Source organism: Vipera berus (assembly GCF_964194415.1).
Source record: "Vipera berus genome assembly, chromosome: Z".
NCBI lineage: Eukaryota > Metazoa > Chordata > Lepidosauria > Squamata > Viperidae > Vipera > Vipera berus.
This window is the reverse complement of record NC_138205.1, coordinates 2,816,607-2,841,601: the sequence shown is the minus strand read 5'-3', so window position 1 is coordinate 2,841,601 and position 24,995 is coordinate 2,816,607. Positions and strand designations below refer to the sequence as shown.

The 24,995-nt window shown below is 46.5% G+C and overlaps 1 protein-coding gene across 1 annotated transcript; it reads right to left on the bottom strand.

Annotated features, from left to right (window-relative positions):
- Positions 1-52: 52 nt before the first annotated feature.
- LOC308678526 (hydroperoxide isomerase ALOXE3-like) lies at positions 53-21,931 on the bottom strand (the record flags this gene model as incomplete). Its single annotated transcript, XM_081345755.1, has 14 exons — positions 53-657; positions 1,416-1,586; positions 2,805-2,905; positions 4,926-5,047; positions 6,714-6,883; positions 7,631-7,717; positions 7,823-8,026; positions 8,676-8,819; positions 10,507-10,679; positions 11,632-11,723; positions 12,887-13,009; positions 14,384-14,465; positions 16,087-16,291; positions 21,755-21,931. 14 exons carry the CDS (start codon positions 21,929-21,931, stop codon positions 478-480), a joined length of 2,031 nt encoding a protein of 676 aa, XP_081201881.1. The 3' UTR covers positions 53-477.
- Between the last annotated feature and the right edge of the window lie 3,064 nt (positions 21,932-24,995).

The window sequence follows — 24,995 nt, the reverse complement described above, 5'->3', positions numbered from 1 at the left end:
AATTGCGAGACTTTGCAGCCTCCCCCGTGGTCACGTGATCAAAATTCGGACGCTTGGCCGCTGGCTCATACTTACGACGGTTGCCGTGATCCCCTTTTGCAGCGTTTTGAGAAGCACAGGAGACGGGGAAGTCGGTTTCACTTAAGGACCGGATTGCTAACGAATCAACTGCAGTGATTCGTTTAACAGCCGAGTCAAGGAAGGTCGTGAACAGGGGGCAAAGCTCGCTTAGCAAACGTCTCGCTTAACAACAGAGGTTTTGGGGCCTCCACTGCGGTCGTACGTCGAGGACTGCCTACACAATGATAAGATAGTTTGCCTCTTCTGTTGCCTGGAGGATTCCCGGAGGCGGAATTCGTACCTCTCTGGATCTTTGGTGCTCTTCATATCTGCCCAGCCCACCCTGCTCTCAAGGAAAAGGGGCGGGCTCCCCTCGTTGAGGACCAGCAACCTGCGCAGGCTGAGCGCCCCAGCCTCCTAGATGGTGGTGCTGTTTTCTATGCTGGGGGGGTAGAGGTAGGTGTAAGGCAGCGTGAGGGTCTTGTTCCGGCTCTCGATGGCCAAGGTGATGTGCTTGAGGTGCTCCTGGAAAGCGCCGATGAGCTGCTTGGGGGCCGATTCCACAAAGTGTTCCTCGTCGTAGTAGCCCAGCGGTTTCTGCAGAAGCGGAAGAGGGTCACAGAACCACAAATAACCCAGCGGGAAGGGGCGGCCCTGGGGGTCAACTCTGAGGGGAAGGAACTCAGTTTGGTTTTTAATATGTGCCATTGTGCCCTCGGGAAAAAAATGACAATAAAGGAAGGCTGTCCATCTATCCCTCTATCTATCTATCCTCTTTCTCTTTCCATATCTATCTATCTATCTATCTATCTATCTATCTATCTATCTATCTATCTATCTATCTATCTGTTTAATTTCTCTCTCTCTCTCTCTCTCTCTCTCTCTCTCTCTCTCTCTCTCTCTCTCTCTCTCTCCATCCATCCATCAATTCTGTCTGTCTATCTATCTATCTATCCATTCTATTTATATCTATCTATCTATCTATCTATCTATCTATCTATCTATCTATCTATCTATCCATCAATTCTGTCTCTATCTATCTATCTATCTATCTATCTATCTATCTATCTATCTATCTATCTATCTATCTATCTATCTACCTACCTACCTACCTACCTACCTACCTACCTACCTACCTACCTACCTATCTATCTATCTATCTATCTATCTATCTATCTATCTATCTATCTATCTATCTATCTATCTATCCATCCTTTCTCTCCTTCGATATCTATCATCTATTATCTATCTATCTTCTCTCTCTCCTCTCTATATCTATCTATCTATCTATCTATCTATCTATCTATCTATCTATCTATCTATCTATTTATCTATTTATCTATCTTTAGACTCACCATGTCGAAGGCGTCATTCTGCAGCACCCAGAGGACGGAGACCACGTGGCTGGTCACGTTCATGTCCGGGATGGTCTCCAGGAACTCCTGCAGGGTGACGGGGGCTTTCGCCTGGGGAGGGGGCTTCCTCATGGACGAAGGCAGGTTGGGCATGAAGGCCCCCATCTCAAACTTCCGCCCAGAGAGAAGGAGGAGGAAAAAAGCATCAGACAAGGGGCATCTCCACCCAGAAGGAAGAGAAAAAGATTTGCCCCCCCCGCTTTTAATCCCGGTTGATTTTAGACGTGGAGAAAAATTAAAATTAAAAAAACCCCAGAAAGGAAATACTGTGCAGGGAGTCCTTGATTTATGACGGTTTTGCTTAGTGACCAGTCACCATGCCACTGAAAAAGGGAGCCTTTTTCATGCTTATGACCGTCGCAGCCTCTCCCGCGGTCACGTGATCATAATTCGGACGCTGGGCTGCTGACTCGTATTTGCGACAGTCGTAGTGATGACGGGGTCCCCCCTTTTGCGACCTTCTGACGCAAGCAGAATCAACGGGAGGGGGGACATCGGGTCCACTTAACGGCCATCCGGCTCACTGAACGCCTGCAGCGATTCCCTTAATGACTACGGCACAAGGAAGGCCATCAAGTGGGGAAAAGCTCCCTTACCCATTGTCTCGCTTAGCGACGGAGGTTTTGGGCTCAGCTGCGGTTGTGAGTTGGGGGAACGAGCTGAACGGGGACGAAAGCCAGCTTTGTACCAGGCCATCCTCAGAATGAGTCCAAAAGCTCAAAAGCGTTAATGCGCGAATTCAAATGAGGAAGAGGAAGGAAAGGAGAGAAAGGAGAAGAAAGGCAGGAAGAGGAAGCAAAACAAGGGAACATTTCTTCCAAGGGCCCAAAATAGCTGCGGAGAAGCGGAAGTTTCCGCCTGCTGGGTTATACGGAAGCGGGGAAAAAGGGGGTGGGGGTGTTTCCACAGGGTTGGGTCAAAAAAGTCAAGATGGCAGCCATCGGAGGGCCATGGAAGGGGAGGAGGAAGGAAGGAAGGAAGGAAGGAAGGAAGGAAATGGGAGGGAGGAAGGGAGAAAGGAAGTAGATGGAAAAGGGAGGGAGGGAGAGAGGAAATAAGGAAGGAATAAGAAAGGGAGGAACGGAGGAAGGAAGGAAATGGGAGGGAGGAAGTAGATGGGAGGGGAAGGAAGGAAGAAGATTGGAATAGGGAAGGAGGGAGAAAGGGGAGGAAGGAAGGAAGGAAGGAAGGAAGGAAGGAAGGAAGGAAGGAAGGAAGGAAGGAAGGAAGGGAGAATTGATTGATGGCAAAACCCAGGATAAAATGGTCCTGCTGGCAGCCAACCACGTTCCTCCCCTCCTTGGGGAGACCCCGAGTAGCCTCACCCACCTGCCCGCCGTTGACCACCGCATGGAAAGCCGAGCAGTTGAAGATCGTCATGGTCAGGTACTTGATGAGTTCCGGGATGGAGTGGAGGGTGGAAGGGACCCCTGGAAAGAAAGGGGGAAGTTTGGCCCACCTGAAATTCCCCACGGGCCAAAGGGAAGGGAGACCAAGCGGCGATTCGGCATCTCAGGAGTTGTTCCGCTCCTCACTTGAGGCCCCGTTCGATTTCCTCCCGTTTTGAAACTGCTTTATGGCGGTCGTTAAATGAGTCACACTGTCGTAAGTCCGAGAATGTGTTGGAGAAGGACGGCAAGAAAGGTACGAATGCACAGGAAGGAAATAGTGCACAGGGAGTCCTCGACTGAACGACCGTTTAGTGACCATTCCAATTCAACAGCACTAAAAAAAATGCGACTTATGACCAGCTTGGCAACTGGCTCGTACTTAGGATGGGGGTGGGGGGTTGGGGTGGGGTCACGTGATCCCCTTTGGACAAGCAAAGTCGAGAAGGAAGCCAGATTCACGTAACAACCAGGTGACTAACTTCACAAGTGCAGTGATTCACTTTACAACCGTGGCGAGAAAAATGGGGCAAAATTCACTTTTTTTTCTCACTTAGCAAGAGAAATTGTGGATTCAGTTGTGGCCGGAAACCCAGGACTTCCCGTATTTCTTTAGCGCCCGTTCGAAGGTGCCACGACACTGTAAAAAGGGACTTACGACACTTAGTATCCTCAGAGAATCCTCACAGTTACGGGACTGGCATGGACCCTGTGTGGCATGATTGCCATGTCCCGGATCATACTGTGGGAAGTCAGCCCCACCCCCAGAGAATGTGAAATTATTATTATTAAATTTTATTTAATATTACTAATAATTTTACTTAATATTATTAATATTATGTTAATATCATTAAATATTAAAAGGGCAGAAAAATATGTTTCCTCAAAGGATCTTAAAAGAGGCAGGAAAGCGTGCCCAGTTTTTTCTCAACAGCCCCAAGTCTCCCTTCCCCCAAGCAGAAACCAGATCTGTAGAAATGCAGATGTGATCATCCATTCAGGAAGGTTGGAGGCCTCCAGCTAGAAGATTAAGAAGACAAAGGCACCTAAAAATCTACATAAAGGTAAAGGTAAAGGTTCCCCCGTACGTGTGTGCTAGTCGTTTCCGACTCTAGGGGCCGGTGCTCATCTCCGTTTCAAAGCCGAAGAGCCAGCGCTTGTCCGAGGACGTCTCCGTGGTCATGTGGCCGGCATGACTAGACACCAAAGGCGCATGGAACGCTGTTACCTTCCCACCGTAGTGGTCCCTATTTTTCTACTTGCATTTTGACGTGCTTTCGAACTGCTAGGTTGGCAGAAGCTGGGACACGTAACAGGCGTTCGCTCTGTTACGCGGCACTCGGGATTCGACCCGCCAAACTGCCGACCTTCTGATCGACAAGCTCAGCGTCCTAACCCACTGAGCCACCGCGTCCCTATAAAAATCTACATACCCCACCCAAACTCTAAGACAGGACATAATAGGATGCCAAAGGGGCACACTCAGACTCAGGTCAAAGTACATGAAACAGGAAATACGAAGCCTCAAACAGGAACAGGAAACAACTCCAAGCAAAAGGCTCCAGAGGGTATAAAAACCCACTCCCTACATGTGCTCACTCTCTTTTTTCAACCAGAGCCATCTTCCTATCCGGCTCTCCTCTTCAATAAACTGCAACCATCTTTCTAAAGCAGTCGCCATGTTGTTTATTCCCGGCTTGGACTGAAACCCTGATGGAGACTTTTCTTTCAACTATACGATCCCCATTTCCCGCCTTCCCAGCCGGCCTCTGACAAGCACAGTCAAAGGGGGAAGCCTGCTTCGCTTAACGACGGGCTGATTCTCTTCATCGCTGCAGTGTTTTGGTTTAACAACCGTGGGGGTGGGGGGTGGGGGGTGGGGGAAAGAAAAGTCACAAAAGGGCAGAAAAGTCACTGAATCCATTTTCCGGTGCTGCTGCAACTTCAAACGGTCAACTAAAGGGGACGGACGTAAGTCGAGGACTGCCTGCCTTCCACAGAGCGGAAAGGGCACCACCAGGAAAGGGGGAAACCAAGCTGAGAGCCCACGAGCGGGATATACCTGAGGCCTCTTTGCTCAGGAAGCCTTTGGCGAAGATCTCGGCCACCCAGGCCTGCAGCTCGCCGTCTCCTTGCACGGCTGAATCGCTCTCGTAGTAGAGTCCGACGATGCCCGAGACAAAGCTGCGGGGAGGGAGGAGGGGAAAGGGGTCTGTCCCGGCAAAGGGGGCTTAGCCCCGGCTCCTTTCCCACACCCAAGCAGGAGGAAAGGTTAGGGTGGGGCGTCCCTGGGGCTCTCTGAGCTGGGTGGTTTCCTTGCAAACATTTCATGACCCAACTAGGGAACATCATCAGTGCTAGAAGGGAGTGTGGGAAGAGGAGGAGGAGGAGGAGGAGGAGGAGGAGGAGGAGGAGGAGGAGGAGGAGGAGGAGGAGAATTGAGGGGTCCTTGGTGCTCTCTGAGCTGGGTGGTTTCCTTGCAGATGTTTTATGACCCAACTAGAGCCTTGGTGGAGCAGTGGGCTAATGCCTCCTTAAGTAACACCAGCTGCCTGCAATTAGTGCAGGTTCGAGTCCCACCAGGCTCAAGGTTGACTCAGCCTTCCATCCTTCCCAGGTAGGTAAAATGAGGACCCAGATTGTTGGGGGCAATTAAGCTGACTTTGTAATAATGCCGCTTGGAGGGGGGCCCTGAAAGCCCTACTAAGCAGGCCTATACATAGAATGAAGGCTATTGCTAAGCACATTGATTTGTGCTTCTTAGATTGTAAGCCGCCCTGAGTCTTCGGAGAAGGGCGGGATATAAGTGGGATTAAACAAACAAAAAAAACTAACTAACATTATCAGTGCTAGAAGGGAATGGGGGGGGGAGTTGTGGAGTAGAGCAGAAGCAGAGGGTGGGGGGGGGAGGAGGAGGAGGAGGAGGAGGACTGTAGGGTGTCTATTGTGCTCTCTGAGCTCAGTTTCATATGTCAAAAGAGAGCAAACACACTCTCTACTGATGACATTCCCTAGTTGGGTCATGAAATATCTGCAAGAAAACCACCAAGGACCCTACAAGTCTTCTTCCTCTTCCTCCTCCTCCTCTTCCTCCTCCTCCTCTTCCTCCTCCTCCTCTCCACAAACCACCCTTTCTTCTAGCACTGATGACGTCCCCTAGTTGGGCAGTGAAACGTCTGCAAGGAAACCACCCAGCTCAGAGACCGCCAAGGGCCCCGCATTTCAACCTTCAGCTACGATATATTCCCTTCTATCCAAGTTTATTATGACCCCATGAATTAGACCAGGGGGTCTTCAAACTTGGCCCTTTGATGGCTGGTGGACTTCAACTCCCAGAATTCCTCAGCCAGCCTGAGGGAACTATGACCCTTTGATGACTTGTGGACTTCAACTCCCAGAATTCCTCAGCCAGCGTGAAGTCCACAAGCCATCAAAGGGCCGAGTTTGAAGACCCCCGCTTGCCTCACGCTGGCTGAGGAATTCTGGGAGCTGAAGTCCACAAGTCATCAAAGGGTCACAGTTCCCTCACGCTGGCTGAGGAATTCTGGGAGTTGAAGTCCACAAGCCATCAAAGGGCCGAGTTTGAAGACCGCCCTGAATTAGACAAAGCCGAGCCTCCAGACGCAGCTATGGGGCTGAAATCCCTGGCTCCAAACCTCTTGCGCGAGACTTGAATCCACCACCCTTGTGGACCCCATTAATCAGGCTACATTGCGATGGTGGAGGATCCCGGCTGTTTTGTAGCCCCTTCCCAGCAGCCTGTTCCCCACGGCTGTTCCCCAATTCAGGATGACCTGAAGGTGGAGAAGGTTGGAGGGCCCTACTCAACCCTCTGGCCAAGCTCCTTCACCTCTTGATGGCGTCCCAGATCTTCAGGCCATCGTCTCTGTAGTAATATTGGAGGAGGCCGCCCACCCCCCGGGCTTCAATGTCATCCGGAAGGCAAAGCTGGGTGTAGGTCAGTTCATCTAGCCCTCTTTGGAGAAGCACCGCTAATCCCTGGCGCCCGGTGGCAATGGCCTGTGAGAAGAAGGCAGAGTAACAGAGTTGGGAGGGACCCTGGAGGTCTTCTAGTCCAACCCCCTGCTTTGTTAGTGCAGACTAGGATCGTGTTGGCTTTTTTGGCTGCTGCCACACCTGGCTGGCTCATATTTCAGGATGATCACATTTTTTTTATTACATTTTGATATTTCCTATCAAAGAAGAAAGCCAAAGGTCTCCCAGGTGGGTCAGGAAAAGGAAAATTAAGCTCTATCATCCAAACTCTGCTGTTTAAGAAAGCAGAAGTTAAGGAAACAGAAAAAGAGTGGTGTGTGTGTGTGTGTGTGTGTGTGTGTGTGTGTAGGCTTCGTGGTGGCCACCATCTTGACTTTTTTGACCTACGGCCTGTGGACCAGCTTTTGGAGGGTCTGGTCAAAAGAGACAGGTGATGTTCCCACAGACAGGCTGTCAATTTCCTCCCTTTCATCTCCCTTGCAGCTACTACAGGCAATTCTCATTTTTTTACTGACCAACAGCATTAGTGAAAAGGGTGACTTACGACCGGTCCTCACACTTACGACTGTCACAGTGCCCACCCACCCTGTTAATTTGTTTAACAGCCATGGCACAAGAAAGGGGTGTCCAACTGAGTGCAACTCACCGAACAACCGGCTCGCTTATCAACGAGGACTTGCCGATGTTGGGTTACCCGGGATCAACTAAATCCCTTTTTCCATCAAGCCCATCATGCTGAGCCCAGATGCCCCCCTGGATGCCCAGTTTTACCTTATCAAAGGTGCCTCCTCGGTTGATGAGAAAGACCCTCGCCAACAGACTGGCGTGGATGGAATAACGCAAGTGGGGGATCAGGAGCTGGAGCAGGGAACGAGGAAGAAACCATGGTTACTCGAGCTAACCACCATTGGGGGGGCTGCTCTCCCGCCCTTTGAACGCCCCCCCCAACACCACCCAGCCCACCTTGTACAAAGGGTGACACATGGGGAGGTTCCTCAACGTGGCCACCGAGAAGACATCGGAGATCATGTGGCATCGGAGCAGGTGGGCGATGACCTCGTGGGTGTGGAACTCGGCGTTTCGCACCCAGGTCTTGGCTAAGGTCCACAGCCACTCCTCGTCGGTGGGCAGGAAGATGGGACTTTGAGGACCAGGATGCTGGCTGAGCTAAGGGGGAGACACGGAGGGAGAGGTTGGGAACCCCTGAGGGACAAAGCTGTGGTCGTAAATTGAGGACTGTGCTGTTGTAGCTTTGAACTAGGTTTAAGGAATAGAATAGAGCTGGAAGGGACCTTGGAGGTCTTCTAGTCCAGCCCCCCGCTTAAGCAGGAGAACCTACATCAGGGGAATTCAAACTTGGCCCTTTTACGACTTGTGGACTTCAACTCCCAGAATTCCTCAGTCAGCATGAGGGAACTGTGACCCTTTGATGACTTGTGGACTTCAACTCCCAGAATTCCTCAGTCAGCGTGAGGGAACTGTGACCCTTTGATGACTTGTGGACTTCAACTCCCAGAATTCCTCAGTCAGCATGAGGGAACTGTGACCCTTTGATGACTTGTGGACTTCAACTCCCAGAATCCCTCAGCCAGCGTGGGGGAACTAGGGCCCTTTTATGCCTTGTGGACTTCAACTCCCAGAAGAGGAATTCTGGGAGTTGAAGTCCACCGGTCATCAAAGGGCCACATTTGAAAAGCCCTGTCTTAAAGCACGCTGGCTGAGGAATTCTGGGAGTTGAAGTCCACGGGTCATCAAAGGGCCATGTTGGAAGAGGCCGGCCTTTACCTGGTGGGTTCTTCACAAATGATGGACTTACCTGGATAGCCAGAGGGAGAATTTCTCCGCTGGGCTTTTGGTGGAGCAAACAGATAGGAGCAGCGATATATTGCTGCCGGTTGTTTAATAAAGTAGTGGGGATGTTCTCCAGGACCTTGTAGTCCACCAAGTAGATGGTCCCTTTCTATAAAAAAAAAAATAAAAAATAAAAAAAATAGCAGTATTCCAGTGTTTGAGGGGCTTCCCCAAAGAGGAGGGGGTCAGCTTATTCTCCAGAGCACCAGAGGGAAGGACGAGAAACAACGGATGGAAACTGATCGAGGAGAGAAGCAACCTTACAGTGAGGATAATTAACCAGTGGAACAGCTGGCCACCAGATGTTGTGGGCACTCCATCACTGGAGGAGACTAGACGGTCACTTGTCTGAGACGGTATAGAGTCTCCTCCAAAGTCCCTTCCAGCGTCTGTAATCTATTCTGTTCTGTTCTGTTTTGTTCTGTTCCATTCTGTTCCGTTCCATATTTTCTATTCTATTCTATTCTATTCTATTCTATTCTATTCTATTCTATTCTATTCTATTCTATTCTATTCTATTCTATTCTATTCTTTTCTATTCTATTCTATTCTATTCTATTCTATTCTATTCTATTCTATTCTATTCTATCCTAATTCCATATATTCTATTCTATTCTATTCTATTCTATTCTATTCTATTCTATTCTATTCTATTCTATTCTATTCTATTCTATTCTATTCTATTCTATTCTATCCTAATTCCATATTTTCTATTCTATTCTATTCTATTCTATTCTATTCTATTCTATTCTATTCTATTCTATTCTATTCTATTCTATTCTATTCTATTCTATTCTATTCTATTCTATTCTATTCTATTCTATTCTATTCTATATTCCAATATCTATTCTATTCTATTCTATTCTATTCTATTCTATTCTATTCTATTCTATTCTATTCTATTCTATTCTATTCCATTCCATTCCATTCCATTCCATTCCATTCCATTCCATTCCATTCCATTCTATCCTATCCTATCCTATCCTATCCTATCCTATCCTATCCTATCCTATCCTATTCTATTCTATTCTATTCTATTCTATTCTATTCTATTCTATTCTATTCCATATTTTCTATTCTATTCTATTCCATTCCATTCTATTCCATTCCATTCCATTCCATTCCATTCCATTCCATTCCATTCCATTCTATTCTATTCTATTCTATTCTATTCCATTCTATTCTATTCTGTTGTATTTCTAATTCGTTCTGTTCTGTTCCCAATTGATTCTATTCTATTCCCAATAGATTCTATTCTATTCTATTCTATTCTATTCTATTCTATTCTATTCTATTCTATTCTATTCTATTCTATTCTATTCTATTCTATTCTATTCTATTCTATTCCATATTTTCTATTCTATTCTATTCTATTCTATTCTATTCTATTCTATTCTATTCTATTCTATTCTATTCTATTCTATTCTATTCTATTCTATTCTATTCTATTCTATTCGCAATTGGAGCAGGCTGTTCATGAAATCTCTCAGCTGGAACGGTAACAAATGGATTGATAGAGATTCTCCATCATCCAGGTCATGTCTTCCCAAAGGTGCTTTTTTTCAGGAGGTAAATGTAAGAATGTCATTTTTATTTCCTTGATATAATAAGAATGGTATTAGTTTAAACAGGGGACAGAAAACGCTAAGGGCAAAAGAGAGGAAATATTTAATGTAGTTGCTGAGGTACTTGTATGTCATCGTAGCATCGCTTAACTCGGCCGCCACGTTGCTTTTTTAAATACTTAACTGTAAAACTAGAAAATCAATAAAATATGTTTTTAAAAAAGCAATCACCTTCAGTTCTTCCTGCAGGGTTGTCGTTTCTCCCAAAGTCCCTGCCACCATTTCCTGGGTCACGGGGAAGTTTTCCGGGATAGCGGTGCACTTCCGGATTTTGATGGGGTTGATCCCGTTCAGAAACTGGTACCCAAAGAAAGCATCGTCCTTCCAGTGCTTAAAGACAAACTCTGGGGGGAAGGGGGAAAAAGGCGCAAGGGAGGGAGCCCAGGATGATGAAGGGTGTAGTACAATATGGCTAAATCCCCAACCAGATGGGTCTCCTCCAATGGAGCTCTTTCCACAGAATTAATTGGAACTGGCCATTCTCAAACTGGGCATATGGGTGGGTGGGCTTCAGCACCCAGAATGCCCCAGCCAGCCATGCTTTAAGGCAGGGGCCCCCAATGCCCAGTTTGTGGACCAGCATGCAAAACCACTTTCTCCCCGGAACCGGTCCCTGGTGCCCCAAAGCTTGGGGGGGCAGGGTGATGCTTTAAGGTGTGGACTAACTCCCAGAATTCCCCAGCCAGGTATGCTTTAAGATGGTGGACTTCCATTCCCAGAATTCCCTGGCCAGCGTGCTTTAAGATCGGTGCCCTTCAACTCCCAGAATGCCCCAGACAGCATGCTTTAAGATGGTGGATTTCCACTCCCAGAATGCCCCAGCCAGCATGCTTTAAGATGGTGGATTTCCACTCCCAGAATGCCCCAGCCAGCATGCTTTAAGATGGGTGGACTTCCTCTCCCAGAATGCCCCAGCCAGCATGCTTTAAGATGGTGGACTTCCACTCCCAGAATTCCCTGGCCAGCGTGCTTTAAGATGGGTGCCCTTCAACTCCCAGAATGCCCCAGCCAGCATGCTTTAAGATGGTGGATTTCCACTCCCAGAATTCCCCAGCCAGCATGCTTTAAGATGGTGGATTTCCTCTCCCAGAATGCCCCAGCCAGCATGCTTTAAGATGGGTGGACTTCCTCTCCCAGAATTCCCCAGCCAGCATATTTTCAGACTTCACGCCTTCTGCCAGAGACAAGCTATGCCTGGTTTGAGCAAAGTTGTGCTACCGGTTCTGGGGAATGGAGTTGTGGGAGGTGTGAGTGTGTCGTTGTGAAATGAAGAGAAGTCCTTGGCCCACCACTGACCTGAGACCGGTGTGTGGTAGAACCAGAAGATTTTGCGGATGTCCTCCAGCCTCTCCCAGGAGTAAGGTTTGTAGAGGTAGTTATTCAATGCACTGACAAGGGAGCAGGAGAAGAAGGAGGTTTGGAAGAAGCTCACAAGGGGTGGAAGGAGGGAGCAAGGCCCCTGGGGGCTCAGTCGGGAGATGTTTGTTGGTGGGTGGGTGGGGGGTGGATGGATGGATGGATGGGTGGGTGGGTGGGTGGATGGATGGATGGGTGGGTGGGTGGGTGGATGGATGGATGGGTGGGTGGAAGGATGGGTGGATGGATGGATGGATGGATGGGTGGGTGGGTGGGTGGGTGGAAGGATGGGTGGGTGGATGGGTGGGTGGAGGGAGGGAGGGAGGGAGGGAGGGAGGGAAGATGGAGGGGTGGGTGGGTGGGTGGATCAGCGGAAGGAAGAAGGGATGGAGGGATGAAAGATAGGTGGATGGATGGGGGAATGGGTGGATGGGTGGAAGAATGGAGAAAGGGAAGGAAGGAGGGTGGATGGATGGGTGGATGGAAGGATGAAGGGAGGGATGAATGGATGGATAAATATATACTTTCAGGGAACATTTGGTTTTGCATGTCTGTCTATAATCTTATCCATCCATCTAACTGTATCTGTCTGTCTATCCACCTCTATCATTATCTATCTATCTATCTATCTATCTATCTATCTATCTATCTATCTATCTATCTATCTATCTATCTATCATCTATCTATCTATCTATCTATCTATCTATCTATCTATCTATCTATCATCTATCTATCTATCTATCTTCTATCATCTATGTATCTATCTATATCTACTATCTATCTATCCATCCATCCATCCATCCATCATCTATTCATCATGTATCATCTATGAAACTATTTATATCAATCTATCATCTATCTCTGTCTCTGTCTCTCTCTCTCTCCTTATCTATATCTCTATATCCATCCATCCTATTTATCCACTGATTTTCTCTCTCTCTCTCTCTCTCTCTCTCTCTCTCTCTCTCTCCATCTCTCTGATCTCTCAAGGGCCACAAGGAGGCTTCAATTCCTGGGGACCACATGGAGAAGAAACCCTGACGCGCTGGGCTTTTGCCTTCTCCAGGAGGCTGTTCCCCTCTCTCCAACCACCCCTGGCATCTCTTAGTGGTCTCCCCTCCAGCAGGCCTGACTCTGCGTGGCTTCCCAGCCCAGGGGGGACTTGCTAGTAAAAACCTAACCCCCAACACTTACACAATCGTCAGGCCTTTGTAAAAGGCCGCTGACTTAGGGAAGGAGTACATAACGTTGTGATCAATCGTGACAATTGCGTCAATGTCGGCACACCAAGGTATATCGGGCAGGTATTCCTTCCACCTGTGTGCAGAAAAAGTGTCCCTGTTTTTGTATAAACTCCCAGAGTCCCCACCTCTTCAAATTACTAACAAAGTTGATAACGCACAGTTTGGTACATAAATTTTGCCAGAACAATTGAGAGAGAAAGAATAAAGCGCTCTGTGCTTACTCTGGCAACCCTTTGGGGCAGTAAACAGTGATCCACTACTACACCATCTTGACCCAGTAGCTTAGGCTGATGGGATTTGTAGTCCCAGAACTTGGGCAGGCACCATTTCTTACCTGAGCAGGGGGTTGGACTAGATGACCTCCAAGGTCCCTCCCATCATCATCATCATCATCATCATCATTTAAGAAAGGCAATACTATATATATTCCTCTTGATCGGGAACGAGATCTTCGTAGATCTTCCTCTAAACTACAACTCCCAGCATCCTCTCTAATCGGCAGTTGTATGGCAGCCGGGAGTCGTAGGCATAAGAATCATAGAGAGGAAGAATCGGAAGGGACCTTGGAGATCATCTAGTCAGGTTTTCACAACCTGGGCCTCTTTCAGATGGGGTTGAGGGACTTCAGCTCCCAGAATGCCCCAGCCAGCAATACTGGCTGGGGCATTCTGGGAGTTGAAGTCCACCCAGCTTAAAAGTGACCCTAGTCGAGAATCTCTTTGCCTCAGTGGGACCAAACAGGGATGCTGGAGTTTGAAAACATCGACTCTGAAGAGTCCACCGTTTTAAAATTAGACTTAAAAATTAGACTTAAAAGGGAGAGGAAAATTAAATATTAAATATCATGAATGTGTTTGATTTATGGATTCACCCAGGCAATATACATAATGGTTTTGATTTATTAATGGGGATATTGTATTATTAAGTAGATGATTTAATATGGTGGGAAATAGATAACTTTTAGGAAATAGAACAAGATTACCGTATATTCAAATAGATAAAATGTGTATTTTGGATATTCTAGTTAGTTATGAAGTGGGATAAGGGGAATCTTGGTTACCCAAAGTCTGAAGATTATAAATATCAAAGATTAAATTGGAATATTGCCGAGAAACTAAAAATTGAGTAAAAATTAACAGCAGGATGTGGATTGTTTATGAAGATTGAATGCAGTTAAGATAGGTATAAGCTAAAAAAGTTATTGATAAATGTAATAATGATGTTTTTATTGTTGATACAATTAGAAATGTACTAACTTGAACACGAGACAGTAAACGTTAAGGAAAAAAGAGAAGAAATATTTGATGTCGTAACCTGACTTTGTTATTGAGTTATTGTTCAACCAACCCAGTTGCCGTGTTGCTTTTCAAATAGTCAAATGCAAAATTGGAAAATTAATAAAATATTATTTTAAAAAAAGAGTCCACCGGTTTTCTTCCAGACTCACCCATATTTGTGCTGTCGCAGTTGCAGCTCTTCCCAACGATGCATCTGCTGAATGGTGTGAGTGTCGTCTGAAGGTGTGTGAGCTGTAGGATTAAAAAAAGGAAGGGAATCAGGAAAAAAGACCCCACCTCGGCTGGCCTCCTTTGCCAGCCCACCCCTCCCGGCTCCTGCAATTCCTGCGGAGTTTTTTCTTTAAAAAAGTTTTATTGATTTTCTAATTTTACATTTAAGTATCTCAAAAGCAACGTGGCAGCTGAGTTAGCCGATAATTCAATGACATACAAGTGTCTTTCGTGCAAGTCTCAAACTAACGCATTAAATATTTTCCCCTCTTCTCACAGCTGACTGCCTCACCTTTAAACTAATACAATTCTTATTAAGGTAAAGGTAAAGGTTCCCCCGCACATGCGTGCTAGTCGTTTCCGACTCTAGGGGCCGGTGCTCATCTCCGTTTCAAAGCCGAAGAGCCAGCGCTTGTCCGAGGACGTCTCCGTGGTCATGTGGCCGGCATGACTAGACGCCAAAGGCGCACGGAACGCTGTTACCTTCCCACCGGAGTGGTCCCTATTTTTCTACTTGCATTTTTAGGTGCTTTCGAACTGCTAGGTTGGCAGAAGCTGGGATGAGTAACAGGCGCTCACTCTGCTACGCGGCACTCGGGATTCGACCCGCCAAACTGCCGACCTTCTGATCGACAAGCTCAGCATCCTAACCCACTGAGCCACCGCGTCCCTTACAATTCTTATTATATCAATGGAATAAACCTAACATAAAATAAAAAAAATAAAAATTCCTGCGGAGTTTTCTTCAGCAGGATTTGTCGAAAAGAAAAGGGAAGGGTGGAGGGGAATTCCAGCACCAGGACGGCTTCCCCTTGGGAAGCGGTATGTCGGCACCTGTGCCAGGGTGGAGGCGTTGCTGGTTTTCTTCCTAACCATCTTCCGAGGAGTCGACAAAGAGGTTGGTCTTCTCCCTGATGAGGGAAGAGCGGGTGAAGGCTGGAGATGGAAGGACGTAGCTCGGGGCTGAATTGTGGGGCCCTTGGTGCTCTCTGAGCTGGGTGGTTTTCTGGCAGACGTTTCATGACCCAACTGGGGAACGTCATCAGTGCTAGAAGGGAAGGGAGATTGTGGAGACAGGAGGAGGAGGAGGAGGAGGAGGAGGAGGAGGAGGAGGAGGAGGAGGAGGAGGACTGTGGGGTCCTTGGTGCTCTCTGAGCTGGGTGGTTTTCTGGCAGATGTTTCATGACCCAACTAGGGAACGTCGTCAGTGCTACAAAGGCAGTAGGGTTTGCAGAGACGAGGAGGAGGAGGAGGAGGAGGAGGAGGTGGAGGAGTAGGAGGAAAGAACTGTGGGGTCCTTGGTGTTCTCTAAGCTGGGTGCTTTTCTTGAAGACGTTTCATGACCCAACTAGGGAACGTCATCTGTGCTGATGATCATCATCCCCATATACCGCATATAACCTGAGAGCCAGCCCCCGTCGCTTCTAGCACTGATGTTCTTCCCTAGTTGAGTCAACCTGTGGCAAGAAAGGTCGTAAAATGGGACAACACTCACTTAAGGACTGTCTCACTTAGCAACAGATACCTTGGGCTACACAGTGGTCGTAAGTCCAGGGCTACCTGCCTTTGGAGTCTGGGAGCGCCAAAGACCCACTAATCTTGCCTTGCAGGTCTCCTCCTCCAACCTGGCGTAGCTACTCACCCGTTCCTTCACTGACGGAGACGGTGCAGTAACCCTCGATCCACTGGTAGCAGGGGAAGCGGAAGAGCTCTCCATGAGGACTGGTCACCTGGACGAAGCTGCAGTACCAGCTGCTCTGGGGGAAGTAGGAATAGGGCTCCTTCTGCAGGCGGATCAGCAAGATGGGTCCCAGGTCCCGATCGCACGGAATGTCCACCTCGGCCACCTGTCGTGGAAGCGAGGAGAAAGAGTCGGGGTCCCCAGAGGAGGAGAAATGGGGCGGTGTTACAGGTGGCCCATGGTGCCCTGCCAGGTGTTCAGTCCGCCTTGTGGACTTCAACTCCCAGAATTCCCCAGCCAGCCTCTTCCCATTTCCCTTCCCCAGTTCCCTTTGCTCTTCCTCCTCTTCCTCCTCCTCCTCCTCTCCTCTACCTCCTCCTCCCCAGCCCCTCCTCCTCTTCCTCCTTTTCCCCTTCCCCTTCTCCCTCCCTCAACCTCTTCCATCCCTTCTCTTCCTCCCCTTCCCCTCCCCCACTTCCTCCCTCTTCTCCTCCCCCTCCTCCATTTCCATCCCCCCTCCTCCTCCTCTTCCTCCCCCTCTTCCTCCTCCTCCCCCTCCTTTCCCATCTAGCACTGATGAGCTTCCCTAGTTGGGTCATGAAACGTCTGCAACAAAACAACCAATCTTAGAGAGCACCAAGGACCCCACACTCCTCTTCTTCCTCCTCCTCCTCCTCCTCCTCCTCATCATCATCATCATCATCATTTCCCTTCTAGAACTGATGATGTTCCCTAGTTGGGTCATGAAACGTATGCAAGAAAACAAGCCAGCTCAGAGAGCGCCAAGGACCCCTCCCTTCAACCCTGAGCTACGAATGTCCTCCTTCTGATAATTCTCCTTACATCAGGGGTCTCCAAACTTGGCCCTTTAATGACTTGTGGACTTCAACTCCCAGAATTCCTCAGCCAGGCACGCTGGCTGAGGAATTCTGGGAGTTGAAGTCCACAAGTCATTAAAGGGCCAAGTTTGGAGACCCCTTCCTTACACCATGGCCTGGTCACCCTCCAACTAGGAGAACTAACTGGCCTAACACGAGGGCCAGATCACCCTCAAACTGCCAGGCAATGTGGTCTCAGGAAGTTCTTCAAGACAACGAGTCCCCAGTTGGCTTCGGGTGGATCCATCGGGGGAGGAACCTCAGGATCAGAGCTGGGGATCCAAAATCGGATTGCCCTTCAACTGGAGATCAGCGTCAAGTCATAAGCTGGGACACTCAGGTTTTTCTGGCTTATTGATGGATGGATGGGTTTGCCCATCAGAAGCTCCCGGCCGTGGGTGGTTCACAAGTCAAAGAATAAAAGCAGGATGACTACTAGCCTGTCACAGCGAGGCTGAGATGTTTAAGACTATTAACCCAATTTAATCAGGCATGTTGGATTCTCCTAACTGGCACAGCCAGGTCTTCAGGGTTTCATGGAAGGCTAATAAGGTTGGGGTCACCCGGATCTCAGATCGAAGACGGGTCCATAAAACTGGTGCTCCAGTTTGGGAAAGCACACTTCCTGGTTGCAAGGAGGCGATGTTTCGCGCCGACTGTGGAATTCTGGGAGTTGAAGTCCAGCCATCTTCAAGTCGTCAGGGTTGAGGAACACCATCTTCTGCTTCCTCAAGGGGCCTTTGAAGATGTAGACCTTCTAGCTCAGGGGTCTTCAAACTTGGCCCTTTTGTGACTTGTGGACTTCAAGTCCCAGAATTCCTCAGCCAGGCACAGAAGCGACTGGGCAGCCATTTGTCTGGAATGGTCTAGGCTAGGGTCTCCTGCTTGAGCGGGGGGCTGGACTAGAAGACCTCCAAGGTCCCTTCCAACTCTCCTCCTCCTCCTCCCCCCTCCTCCTCTTTTTAAAGAAGAAACTGCACAGCCACCTATCTGGAATGGTATAGGGTAGGGTTCTTCAAACCTGGCCCTTTGATGACTTGTGGACTTCAACTCCCAGAATTCCTCAGCCAGCATGCCTGACTGGGAATTCTGGGAGTTGAAGTCCACAAGCAGGGGTCTTCAAACCTGGCCCTTTGATGACTTGTGGACTTCAACTCCCAGAATTCCTCAGCCAGCGTGCCTGTCTGAGGAATTCTGGGAGTTGAAGTCCACAAGTCATCAAAGGGCCACGTTGGAAGACCCCTGAACTAGAGCCATCTAAAGTTCTGCTTTAAGTAGAGATAGCTCTTGTCCCGTTCAGCCTCTGGAAAGCCTGCATCACCCTAAAATAAACTACATCTCCCATCCTCCTTAAGTAGCCCTGGCTGGAGGGAAACTCTTTTTCAGATCTTCTCCAGATGTTGGAGCAGTGCCCAGAAATCCATTTTCGGCTCATTTTCAACTCCAGGTTTGCCAATGTTTTTTTTCCCAATTAGGCACACACCTACACAAAGACACACAGAGAGAGACACAGCCCCTGTGTGCTGAAAAGTTTGGCCCCTTCCTCTTTCCGGAATCAAGCCTGGGGGGGGGTCTTTGCTGCCAAGGGATTGTGTTGGTGCGTGTTGATGGGACAGCCTTTGATTCTCATTCCCTTTGAATAAAAGCTTGGGTAAAGCTGCCACTTTGGACAATCCCTCATTTGAATCCTTTAATTAGTTAAAAGCGTGATGATTGACAGGCCGGAGAAAGGATTTTCAGCTCTGAATTGCCAAAATATAAATGATGTCCATGTGGGGGGGCGAATTCTAAAATAATAACAATACTGTTGGAAGGGACCTTGGAGGTCATCTAGTCCAACCCCCTGCTCAGGCAGGAAACCCTAGACCATTTCTGACAAATGGCTCTCCAGTCTCTCTTCTTGAAAACTTCCAGTGTTGGAGCATTCACAACGTTTGGAGGCAAGGAGTCCCACTGGAATGGAATTAATTGTTCACAGGAAGTTTCTCCTTAGTTCTAGGTTGCTCCTCTCCTTGACTAGTTTCCATCCGTTGCTTCTTGTCCTGCCTTCAGGTGCTTTGGAGAATAGCTTGACTGCCTCTTCTTTGGGGCAGCCCCTGAGATACTGGAACACAGCTATCATGTCACCCACTCGTCCTTCTCTTCATTAAACTAGACATACCCAGTTCCAGCAACCGTTCCTAAGATGATCCAAGGCCTGGAGACTAAAACATACGAAGAAGGCTACGAGACTTGGGTTTGGCTAGTCTAGAGAAAAGAAGAAATAGGGGAGACACGATAGCAGTGTTCCAGTATTTGAGGGGCTGCCACAAAGAAGAGGAGGGGGGTCACACTATTCTCGAAAGCACCAGAGGGCAGGACAAGAAACAATGGTTAGAAACTGATCAAGGAGAGAAGCAACCTGGAACTAAGGAGAAATTTCCTAACAGTGAGGACAATCAACCAGTGGAACAGCTTGCCTCCAGAAATCGTGGGCGTGCCATCACTGGAGATTTTTAAGAAGAGGCTAAACAGTCACTTGTCTGAGATGGTGTTAGGTTCTCCTGCTTGAGCAGGGGGCTGGACTAGAAGACCTCCAAGGTCCCTTCCAGCTCCTATTCTATTCTGTTCTGTTCTATAATTCTATTCTATTCTATTCCATTCCATTCCATTCCATTCCATTCCATTCCATTCCATTCCATTCTATTCTATTCTATTCTATTCTATTCCATTCCACTCCACTCCACTCCACTCCACTCCACTCCACTCCACTCCACTCCACTCCACTCCACTCTACTCTACTCTACTCTACTCTACTCTACTCTGTTCTGTTCTGTTCTGTTCTATAATTGAATTCTGTTCTGTTCTGTTCATAAAATAGAGAAAGTCATAGAAAATGATAAAGTTAAACTGCTCTGGGACTTCGGAATTCAAACAGACGAACACCTGCAACATAACACCCCAGACTTAACAATTGTCGATAAGAAAGACAAACCAAAGTCTGGATAGTGTACATGGCAGTGCCTGGAGACAGCAGAATAGACGAGAAAGAACTGGAGAAGATAACAAAATACAAAGACCTACAAATAGGAATAGAAATAGACTGTGGCAAAGGCAAGCAAGGGTGGTAGCAATAGTCATAGGCCCCTTGGGTGCCATCCCAAAACAACTGGAGCACCACTTGGACACCATCATCGGCATTGACAAATTCGCCATTAGTCAATTGCAAAAGGCGGCCTTACTGGGAACTGCTTCCATCCTGCAACGAGATCTGTAATACCATCAAACATCCACATCGGCCTATCCCGGGTCCTTGGTAAGGACTTGATAGGTAGACAAAAATGCCAAATCCAGTCTGAACATCTTGCTGACTGTGCGATGATTAATAATAATAATAATAATAATAATAATAATAATAATAATAATAATAATAATAATAATGATGATGATGATGATGATGATGATGATGGAAGGGACCTTGGAGGTCATCTAGTCCAATCCCCTGCTCAGGCAGGAAACCCTACACCATTTCAGACTACTACTAATAATAATAATTTGCAAAAATACATCAAGAAACTGCAGCTTCCTGACATAATGCCAGCAATGCTACAAAAAACGGTGCTAATCGGAACTTCTTACATTTTAAGGAGGTACTTGGTTGATACCTAGGATGACGGCAGCAACCCGTGTCAAGCATCAGCGCCAGTCAATTTGAATGTTCAGTTTACCGAGGTTCATGTTTAATGAATAAAAGATAATAATAGTAATAATAAAGTTGGTTGGGACCTTGGAGATCATCTAGTCCACCCCCCTGCTCGGGCAGGAAACCCTACACCATTTCCGACAAATGTCTGTCCAGTCACTTCTTAAAAACTTCCAGTGTTGGAGCATTCACAACTTCTGGAGGCAGGTTGTTCCACTGGTTAATTGTTCTCAATGTCAGGAAGTTTCTCCTTAGTTCCAGGTTGCTTCTCTCCTTAATGAGTTTCCATCCCTTGCTTCTTCTTCTGCCTTCAGGTGCTTTGGAGAATAGCTTGACTCCCTCTTCTTTGGGGCAGCCCCTGAGATATTGGAAGGCTGCTATCATGTCTCCCCTCGTCCTTCTCTTCATTAAACTAGACCTACCCAATTCCAGCAACCGTTCCTTATGTGTTTTAGCCTCCAGTCCCCTGATCCTCTTTGTTGCTCTTCTCTGCATTCTTTCCAGACTCTCAACATCTTTTGAGGGGCTCCTACAAATTTGAGGGGCTCCTATAAAGAAGAAGGGGGGGGTCAACCTATTTTCCAAAGCACCTAAAGGCAGGACAAGAAGGAACGGGTGGAAACGAATCAAGGAGAGAAGCAACCTGGAACTAAGGAGAAACTTCCTGACAGGGAGAACAATTAACCAGTGGAACGGCTTGCCACCAGGAGTTGTGGGTGCTCCAACACTGGAGGTTTTTGAGAAAAGATTGGAAAACCATTTGTCTGAAATGGTATAGGGCAGGGGTAGGCAACATCAGCTCTTTTATGACTCGTGGACTTCAACTCCCAGAATTCCTGAACCAGCATGGCTGGCTCAGGAATTCTGGGAGTTGAAGTCCACGAGTCATAAAAGAGCCGAGGTTGCCTACCCCTGGTATAGGGGGTTGTCTAGGGAATAAACAACCTCCAAGGTCCCTTCCAATTCTGTTATTCTGTTATTCTCTCTCTCTCTGGACCAAAATCCACTCCAGGAGCTGAGGTACCATCTCCCAACTTCCTTCTCAATGGAACTCGAACCCAAATCTTACCGATCCGTCAGAGCAGGGCATCCCAACCTGGTTCAGAAACTTCCTGGGGCTTTCTCCGTTGGCGCCCACCAAGGTGACGGAGATCAGATCTAAAGTCCCAGTTGAAAGACCTTGCCCCGTAGTCACTTCAACCTTGTAGATCAGCGCCTGGTTCTGAGAAGATCCGTCCTGGTCCATCCTGCTGCTGGTGGGATGGAGGAGAAGGAGGAAAGAAGCACGTTCTCTCAAGCTTCAGGAGGGATTGAGGAGGAGAAGAGAACTCCTTCGGAACCGGCTCTTCTCTCCTTTTGAGTTACACCCAGATGCCTCCAAGCCAACTCAGAAGAAGGGCCGTCCTCCTCCTCCTCCTCCTCCTCCTCCTCCTCCTCCTCCTCCTCCTCCTCTTCCTCTTCTTCCACAAACCTTGGCCGACTAGCCTAACTGTGGTCCTTCCTTTCATCCCTAGAGGATGGCATGGCGGAAAGAAAACAACTTGAGGTCTCCATTGGTGGGTCAGGACATCACGGCTTGAGCAGAAGACATTCAAACTGACAGAGATCCACCCACGAAAACCTACGGGGTCGAAGCCAAAGAAATAGATGGATAGGCGAGGAAAGGAATGCAAGCGCTCCTCAAGTTACAACGATCTGCTTAGTGACCGCTCCAAGTGACCACGGCACTGAAAACGTCACTCACACTTATAATGACCCTTGCAGCATCCTCAGGGTCCCGGGATCAAAAGGCGGTAAATTCTTCCTCCTTCCCACGTTGAGCAAATACAATTCTCGCGGCAGTTAATCCATGTAACATTCAACGTGCCCATTTCCTACGGTCATACCTAACGAAAATAATTCTGGCTTCAAATCTATGGTTGTTTTTTTTTTTTTAGTCCTTTTCTCTAACCGTATATGTATTTTTTGACCCAAAATCTTTTGGCTTTCGGGCACGTCCACCAAAGATGACAGCCTGGCTGGGCCTGGTTTACTGTCTACGTTTGCAGCAATTGCTTGGCACGTTTTCAAACATTTTTCACCAGCCTCTCAGGTTATACCAGTGGAGGAAGGGATAATGAAGAAAATTTCAGAGGGTGCAGGAATGGGCAGACTGATGTTCAAAATGAAAGAGGAAGAAGATTGCGAAGGCTTTATACAACATGGGACCCATTTTATCAATGGCTAGAAAAATACGAGGCAGAGAGAAAGGAGTTTAACGTGTATTCGTAAGCCAAACCTTGGAACCCAGACAATACGTTGCTGATAAAATATTCAGGATCTGTGAATGTAAAAAAATGAATAAAATATTGAACGACAACAACAACCAAAAATCACAGGCTCGGCAACGGGTTCAAATTTAACGACGGTTGCAGCTTCCCCGGGGGTCACGCGATCCACTTTTGTGACCGTCGGACCGGGAGATTCACGTAACGACCGTGTTGCTAACTCTACAGCTGCGATGATTCACTTAATGAAACTCACCTAGCAACTGCCTCACCCTAGCCACGGAAATGTGGTTGTAAGTCAAGGACTACCTGTGTCCATCACTAAAAAAATAAAAATAAATCTGAGAGGGTGGAAATTTCGGGGAGGTTAAAAAAAAGGGATGTCAAATCCCATTCAGCTTTGGCTGGTGGAGACGCTTCTTCTGCAACCTGGTAGTTGTCAGCCCTGTTTTGTTCTGTGTTTTGTTTTGTTCTGTTCTTTGTTTTGTTCTGCTTTGCTTTGCTTTAATTTGCTTTGCTTTAATTTGCTTTGTTGATTGATTGTATTTGCATGGCTGCCCATCACATCCAGAAAGGGACTCTGGGTGGGGGACAATGCTCGGTTTAAAAAAAAGCAATAAATACATTTTTAAAAAAACACCAGTCACAATTTTTTTAAAAAAATAACTCCAGAAAGACACAAAATAGATCAGGATGATACTAGCCACAGTAAGGGAGGCATCGCAAAATCTGCCTGGTGTCTTGGGACCACCCAGGCCTGATAACACAGGAATTGAATTGAATCGAATCAAATTGAATCAAATCCAATTCATTTCAATTCAATTCAAGTCTATTCTGTAATTCTATTCCATTCCATATATTCTATTCTATTCTATTCTATTCTATTCTATTCTATTCTATTCTATTCTATTCTATTCTATATTCCAATATCTATTCTATTCTATTCTATTCTATTCTATTCTATTCTATTCTACTGTATTCTGTTTTCTTTATTCTATTCTATTCTATTCTATTCTATTCTATTCTATTCTATTCTATTCTATTCTATTCTATTCTATTCTATTTTCCATTCTATTCCATTCCATTCCATTCCATTCTATTCTGTTCTATTCTATATTCCAATATCTATTCTATTCTATTCTATTTCATATATTCTATTCTATTCTATTCTATTCTATTCTATTCTATTCTATTCTATTCTATTCTATTCTATTCTATTCTATTCTATTCTATTCTATTCTATTCTATTCTATATTCCATTCTGTTCTGTTCTATTCTCTATTCTATTCTATTCTCTATTTTCTATTCCATATTTTCTATTCTATTCTATTCTATTCTATTCTATTCTATTCTATTCTATTCTATTCTATTCTATTCTATTCTATTCTATTCCATATTTTATATTCTATTCTATATTCTATATTCTATATTCTATTCTATTCTATTCTATTTTATATTCTATTCTATATTCTATATTCTATATTCTATATTCTATTCTATTCTATTCTATTCTATTCTATTCTATTCTATTCTATTCTATTCTATTCTATTCTATTCTATTCTATTCTATTCTATTCTATTCTATTCTATTCTATTCTATTCTATTCTATTCTATTCTATTCCTATTCTGTATTTTATTATTCTATTCTATTCTCTTAGCAACTTTCTTGCTTAGCAGCAAATACTTTGGGCTCACCTGTGGTTAAGTCAAGGACTCTGCATTGACTTCTGATAGTTTTGCAGGGTGTGTAAATACATCCTAATATTATTGGGGGACACTGTTCCTGTTAGAAGATAATAGACGATAATATAGTTTTATCTTATCTCAAGCTGCAAAGTGTGCAAGAGCTCTCGAAGGGAGTTGACTTAAAATTTATACCGGTGAAAGGAATAAATTATTAGGACGAATAAGCTGAGGATTTTTAAAAAATGTCCTGTAGGAAAATGACATTTTAAGCCATGACTGTTGTTCTATATAGTTGTATCTTTTATGGAGCTAGCCAACTGTTGTGTAGACTCAGAAGACCTTTGCACATAATAAAA